The 7,073-nt window shown below is 42.5% G+C and overlaps 1 protein-coding gene across 1 annotated transcript in view; it reads right to left on the bottom strand.

Moving 5' to 3' along the window:
• Positions 1-7,073, bottom strand: part of Ryr3 (ryanodine receptor 3) — a 530,745-nt gene that overhangs the window by 128,644 nt on the left and 395,028 nt on the right. The window contains exons 44-45 of the mRNA XM_055599056.1: positions 1,990-2,170; positions 964-1,072 (exon numbers count right to left, since the gene is read on the bottom strand). Of these exons, the coding sequence (XP_055455031.1) occupies positions 964-1,072; positions 1,990-2,170 (290 nt within the window). The remainder of the gene's footprint in view (positions 1-963; positions 1,073-1,989; positions 2,171-7,073) is intronic.

The raw sequence follows: 7,073 nt of genomic DNA, 5'->3' as shown, positions 1-7,073 counted from the left end.
GTGTGTGTGTGTGTGTGTGTGTGTGTGTGTGTGTGTGTGTGTGTGTGATACATTACAGCAGGGAGATGGTAGGCAGAAGGGAAGGTATTTATTTCTTCCTTCAGCAGGCTCTGGTGGATTGGCTTTCACATGCTGTCTTTGTTGAGAACATGCCAGCTATGTAAACTTGCTTCCAGAAATGATACAAAGTGATCAAGGGAACTAGAGTATGAACAAAGGGGGCCTGACACTTCTCCTAAGCTGTAGTACCCCCGCTGTTTCCCTGGCTTCCTTCTGCTTTCCTTTCTTTCCTTAAAGGAACTGAAGTGTGAACTCAGGCTGATGTGGTTCACCACAGAGAGAACTGGAATCCTAGTAATTCTGATCAGCATCCAACACCAAGATAAGAAGAGCGACTATTTCCTCTCAGTTCCAGTTTGAGGCTTTATATGAAAGAACACCAAATATCCCACCAGCAGGGGTGAAGGAAAGGGAATGAACACTTTTGAGGTCAAAACTTTAAGTCTAAGAAGACATCACATCAGATAGGACCGTCTTTGTGTGTGTGTGTGTGCCTGCAAAACTCTTGTTTTCCAAGAGCCCAAAGCTATGGTCACCGAGACAGGATTTCCCACACAGAGTGTCCCTATGGCACTCATGAGGCCATTTACACTGGCATGGCCAAAAATCAGGGTAGTTCCATTTTGGCTAAGCTGAGGCACATGGAAGCCTCATTTTGGAAGGCGTTTGAAACAAAAATATAGAGGTTATACCGAGGTAGTACCAAAGAGAACACAGACACACATGTTTCCTTTCTTAAAAAGTAGTCCATTGAAGAAACTATCCTGGTGTTAGCTAAAAGGGAACCCAGAAAGAAGCTTATCAGTTAATGCCAGACACAGATGAAGAAACTCCATTCACAGCTTCTCTGGTGTTCGCCACTTGGGCTCTTCAAAGCTGCTGTCAGTAATCATTGTCACTCACATGCATCTCGGGAGCACAGCGGCCCAGTAGATCTATAAGAGCTGAATAAAAGGACATAATTGCATTGCCCATGTGCACAATCTCTTCCTCCTCTTCATCATCCTCTGTGCTGCAGAGAAAGAATCAACATGGGGAAGGTGAGAGACTGTCCTGCTCTTAGGCAGACACTGCTTAATAAAAACACTCCGTTCCGGTTGAGCAAACTTTCCCTCACAATTTTAACCAATCAGGAGCTGACAAGGTGATTTTACTCATTAAGCTCAAAAGACCCAAATAATTTTTTTACAATAGCTCTAGGATCCCATGAGCTTTGAACCATGAGTTTAGATAGTATCCACTCTTCATTCTATCTTCTTCCTTCAAAGTACATGGAAAGCCAGTCGGACAAGGAGTCAGAAGGGCTATGTTAACATCCTGGCTATGAGGTTAACAAGCTCTGTTTCTTCAGGTCTTAGTATTATCTCATGTTACACAAGAAAGTTGAGACAGATATACTTTGAATTCTCTCTGGTCTACCAAGTCATCTACCTGACCTGATAACAAAATGGGAAAAAAGCCAACTGTCTGGAGAGTCAGCTCTGCTGGGTTACACACAGTCTCTGGATAAATAAAGGCAAGTGACTACTGGACAGAGTAGGAGGGAAGTAACAAGGCAATCAGATGCTGTACCAGCTAAACTCTGAACCTTTAAATGCCACAATCATCTGCAAGGAATCCAGACACTTTTCCGAGGAATCCTCCGAGGCACTGCTACAGTAGGCAGGTGCTGTGGAAACCAGAAGGCTTTGCCGCCTCAGTGGTTTGCCAGCTGTGCTGAGTGGTCTAAAGAAATGGAAGCAGCTAGTACTGATCCCTGGGCTCTCTGGGCAAGTCAAAACAATAATGGGCCTGACAAAGTGATTTTAAGTGTCTTAACCACAATAAAACACCTGTGCTCTTTCTACCAGGCAAAGTTATCGATCCCACCCTTGCAATTCACAGTATCTGGCAGCCCAACCCTGCACACGCACTGGATAGTTCACTTACAGTTCTGTCTTGTAACCCTGGGAGGGGAGGTCGAGGGCAGGGTTCTCTGAGATCTTAATGGCACCCTGCATAGCTGCCAGCAGTCCATTTCCTCCTTCACCCCTCAGAGCTGGGCCAAAGCACTCCGGACGTCTGATGAGCAGCTTGACCACCACACTGGCATTTTCCTCCACACTTTCACCTGAGGAAGAGAGAGGCCTGGTGTCCTTCCTGCTGGAAAGGACAACCTGGAAGTTATTTGTAGCTGATGAGCCGGGAGAACAGTGTTTCATTTGCTTTGTCACCTGTTAATATGATGAGAAACTATTGATGAAAGAAAGGTGACCTCCGATAATTGAGGCCAGATCTATTCATTACAGAATTGACCACTATGGAATAGAATTTTGTTTTCAGCTCAGGGTTTTTACCTCTGAGATGACCCTACCATATCAAGGCCCTCAGGGGGCATGTATACCACTCAATCTATTACTACAAGTTCATTTACAAGTGACTTGAGGACAAAAGACCTTCATAGCTTGATAAGTGCCTGAGGAGTTAACACTTGGCTTCCTTCCTTGAATGGGAAGAAGATAGCTCAAGCTAGCATGCCTCAGCTGGTTTGGGGAAACGATACCATAGCTCTTCACTCAGTGACTCTCAAGGAGTCCAATACATATCACAGAAACACCTGGATTTATAGGGCAGACTTCGTGCTCTCTGAAGCCATTGATCAAGATGGAGAAGAATCTGCTGGATACAGTTTTCTAATAATAGCTCTGAGGAAAGGGACAGGGCAGAGAACTCTTTGCATTTCTCTTTGGAGGAGACAGAGGATGAGCTGGACAGTGACAAAGGAAAAGGAACATTTAGGAAGGCAGAACAGTTGAGTCTCAGGGCCAGGGCTTACATTCCAAAGCAGTGTTACAGCTTGTTCAAACAACACATAGGACATACTTCTTTTTGGGGTGAAATCCTAATTTGTGCTTGAGAATGTGATCCCTGAGCTATACCCACTTTTTTTTTGTAATTTTGCATTACATGAAGCCTTAAGTATCTTTTGGGTGGTGAACTGTATGAGTGTGCATTTGGATGGCTATGGAGCTATTAACCCCTCTGAAAATATTCCTCACATCACCACAGTCAACACAATAACTATCCATGTTACAGTTTCCATAGGTCTGGACTTTGGGAAAGATTAAGTTAGATGGTTCTGGCATGGGATGCACTTGAACTTAAAGTCCCAGGGTTGGTTTGTGCTGCAGTCTTCTGGCGATTTGTCTGCAGATGGGGATCAGCTTCTGGGTTCACTATATGGTTGTTAGCATGATGCCTCAGTTGCTTGTTGGATGGTAGAGCCATGCCTCCATTTCTTACCATGTTAACCTCTTTCAGGGCTGCTTGTGTGTCCTCAAGACGAGGCCACTGGCTTTCCACAGATGAAGAGAACAGGGCAGAAGCTGCAGTGCTTGTAGCTCTGGTTATACGCGGTAGTATTTTTGTAGTATTTTACTCATTAGAAGTGCTTCATTAAACCTAGCTCATACTTAAAGGAAGAAGGATTAGGCTTCAAGTTCTGGAGGGAGGAATAGAGGATAATTTACAGATGTATTTAAAATACTATCTGGGACAGTTTAAATTTTTGTTCTATGAATCAATTTTTTTTTATTTGAAATAATTAAGGCTAGGCACATAGCTCAGGGGTAGGGTACTTGCCTATCTTGTTCACAGTCCTGGGATTCATCTCTAGTGCCACTTTAAAAGTGCTACAATTAGGGTATAAGAATGGGGCTCTTGTGGGATTATAAGGATGCTAAGAATTATGTTTACTCCATCTAGAAGTTTTTCAGTAAACCGAATTTAATCAGCTCATCATTGTTCACTAACTGTCATATAGCCCATCTCTTCATGGAGAGTTCAGAGAATTTGTGAAGACATTTGCCATCTAGGAGCTAGGCATAGAAGCATATGTCCACAATCCTAGGACCGGAAGGAAGAGTCGGAAGAATGGTATTTTCAAGGCCAGCCTGAAATGCAGAGTGGGATCCTTTCTCAAAACAAACAACTTCTAATCAACTCTCACCCCATACACAGCATCCAAAAAGCATAGTCCATGCACACACTGGCAGCACTAATTAGGTTCCAAGGGTTAAAAAAAAAAAGAATACTTGGGATAAGTAGGGAAAAGTGGTGGTAGGGATATGAGTAGAATTTGAAGGGGAGAGAGTTGGGGAGTGAGTTGATCAAAGCACATTGCATGCATCTATGAACTTCTCAAATACTAAATATAAATATATCTTAAGGAGAAGAGGATGCTACTTCTACCTGATATTCTTGATTTATCCAGATACAGTTTACTCACAGGAGATATTTTTAGTACAAGTACCAGAAGGAATGATATATTAAAAACAGATAATTTTTGACATAGATGTATTATATGTCACTACTTTCAAATATTTTTAGCCTGTAATTCTTAGGGGGTAAAACATACATTTCAGAATGTGATCCCTGAGCTATACCCACTTTTTTTTTTTTTTTTAAATTTTGCATTACATGAAGCCTGACTCATGAAATGCTGAGTCAAAATTGGAGGAAAAAAAAAAACAAAACACCCAACCTTATTAAGGAGACTGACTGGAAGATCACACTTTGATGCTTTTAGCTTTCACTGGAGATGCTTGCGGGCCAGCACATTTTTAAATCAGCCTGCTCAATTCAGCACAGCAATTAGCACCATAGAGTTTATGGGGTACAGAAGTACCAGAAGCAGAATCTGAGAAATCAGAGTTGCATATTGAGATTATATCTGAGATCATTTGCCCAATTAGCCCCTTTTAATCCAAATCTCACATCTTCAGAACTTGGCTAATTAGGTTGACTCTGAGAACTGACCCAGGAAGCCATTCCCTGACTATTTTAATCTGGACCTATGTGGGTGATGCAAATGTACTCTGTAAGAGGAAGAAACCAGAATCCCACCACTGTGGCTGGCTAGACAGGGATGAAGGTGAAGATTCTGAAAAGGCTTCATGGAGTAGCAGAGGCAGGAGAGTGAGAGCCCTCTTTCTGATTGTCTGTAGCTCAGTGAGCGGGACTGCCAACCAAGTCTACTCTGGTGAAGCCAAATGCTGACCTTCAGGGTATTTGTCAAGGGAGAAAGAACATTTTGAGGTGAACCGCCTTTGCCTAAGAGCGAACTCCACAAGCAGAGCAACAGAACAAGAAAATTTGAACACAGGGAACTTCCCAGAGACTCATACCCCAACCAAGGACTATTCGTGGAGATAACCTAGAACCCCTTCACAGATGTAGCCCATGGCAGGTCAGTGTCCAAGTGGGTTACATAGTAATGGGAAGAGGGAGGGACTGCCTCTGACATAATCTGATTGGCCTGCTCTTTGATCACCTCCCCCTGAGTGGGGAGCAGCCTTACCAGGCCACAGTAGAGGACAATGCAGCCACTTTTGATGATAACTGACAGACTAAGATCAGAAAGGAGAGGAGAACCTCCCCTATCAGTGGACTTGGGGAGGGGCATGCATGCAGAAAGGGGAGGGAGGGTGGGATCGGGAGGGGAAGAGGGAGGGGCTTATGGGGGATACAAAATGAATAAAGTGTAATTAATAAAAAATAAAAAAGTTAAAAAAATACCTAGATACACTAAACTGCTTAGAAGAAAAAGTGGCGAATACCCTTGAATTCATTGGCACAGGAGACAACTTCCTGAACAGAACACCAACAGCATAGGCTCTAAGAGCAACAATCAATAAATGGGACTTCATGAAACTGAAAAGCTTCTGTAAAGCAAAGGATACTGTCCTCAAAACAAAACAACAGCCTACAGATTGGGAAAAGATCTTCACCAATCCTATATCTGACAGAGGGCTAATATCCAGTATATATAAAGAACTAAAGAAGTTAAACAGCAAAAAATCAAGTAATCCAATTAAAAAATGGGGTACAGAGCTAAACAGAGAATTCTCTGCAGAGGAATATCGAATGGCAGAGAAACATTTAAAGAAATGCTCAACCTCATTAGCCATCAGAAAAATGCAAATCAAAACTACCCTAAGATTTCACCTTACACCCATCAGATTTGAGGTTTTAAAGGGCCATGCCATTACCGTTATTTCTTGGAACATTACCCCATTTTTGTTATTGCTGACAAAACCACTTAGACTGGGAGTGTATGTCCAGATAGTTTCCCATACCTGGAACCCCTCCTGCGTGGGTTTGAAAAACAATGGTTTTATTTTTCCTGAATAAAGGGATTTGAAAACAAACAAACAAACAAACAAAAAGAAATGAGATTAGCAACAGTATGGGGGTCCATAGTACCTTCCTTCAAAGGCTTTCAATCCTGCATTGGTAATGGTGTGCCTTCCTTTCCAACATGGCTGAGCAGTTGGATGAAAAGATGAACAATCCTCTCCATTTTACACTGGTAAAGGTGTCAGACCTCAGAGACATTTAATAGACTCTCACTGATTTCATCTTTAACCTGACACACTTTCTCACTCCCTGTGTTCTAACTACAGTTCTGCTCTGAAGTTTGTTTGCCTGAGATGTTTTTTTTCTTTCCATTCTCTTGTCATAAACTCCTGACTTAGGGAATTCCATGGAAGCTTTTAGAAGTAGCTTAAAGCACGAGAGCCCCAGAAATCTGGTCTTCTCAAACACTCTGAATCCTTCCTTGTGTCTGCTTTTCTCACTAACCTGCACATTTTGTAAGGACAGAATACTATATCTGAATTACCTAATCCTATGTGCTCAGGGTTTGCTGATGTTTGACACATAACAAGCAATCAAAAAGCTGTTGTTTATTTATTTTTCAGTGCTGAGAATCAAAACCAGGGATTGTACACATTAGGCAAGTGTTTTACCCTGAGCTATATCCTTGCCTACAAAGAGTTTTTGTCTTTTTCCAAGTTAGGGTTTCTTTGTGCAGTCCTAGTTATCCTAGAACTAGCTCTGTAGACCGGCTGGTCTTGAACTCATAGAGATCTGCTTGCTTTTGCCCTGTTCCCCCCCATTCCCTCTAGGACCACCAACTCAGGGATAGCACAAACCAGAGTGGACTGGGCCCTACTTTTATATAACTTCAGCTT

This window comes from Psammomys obesus, unplaced genomic scaffold (genome assembly GCF_907164565.1).
Source record: "Psammomys obesus unplaced genomic scaffold, mPsaObe1.curated_primary_1811, whole genome shotgun sequence".
In the NCBI taxonomy this organism is placed as follows: domain Eukaryota; kingdom Metazoa; phylum Chordata; class Mammalia; order Rodentia; family Muridae; genus Psammomys; species Psammomys obesus.
This window is presented reverse-complemented; position numbering and strand designations above follow the sequence as displayed.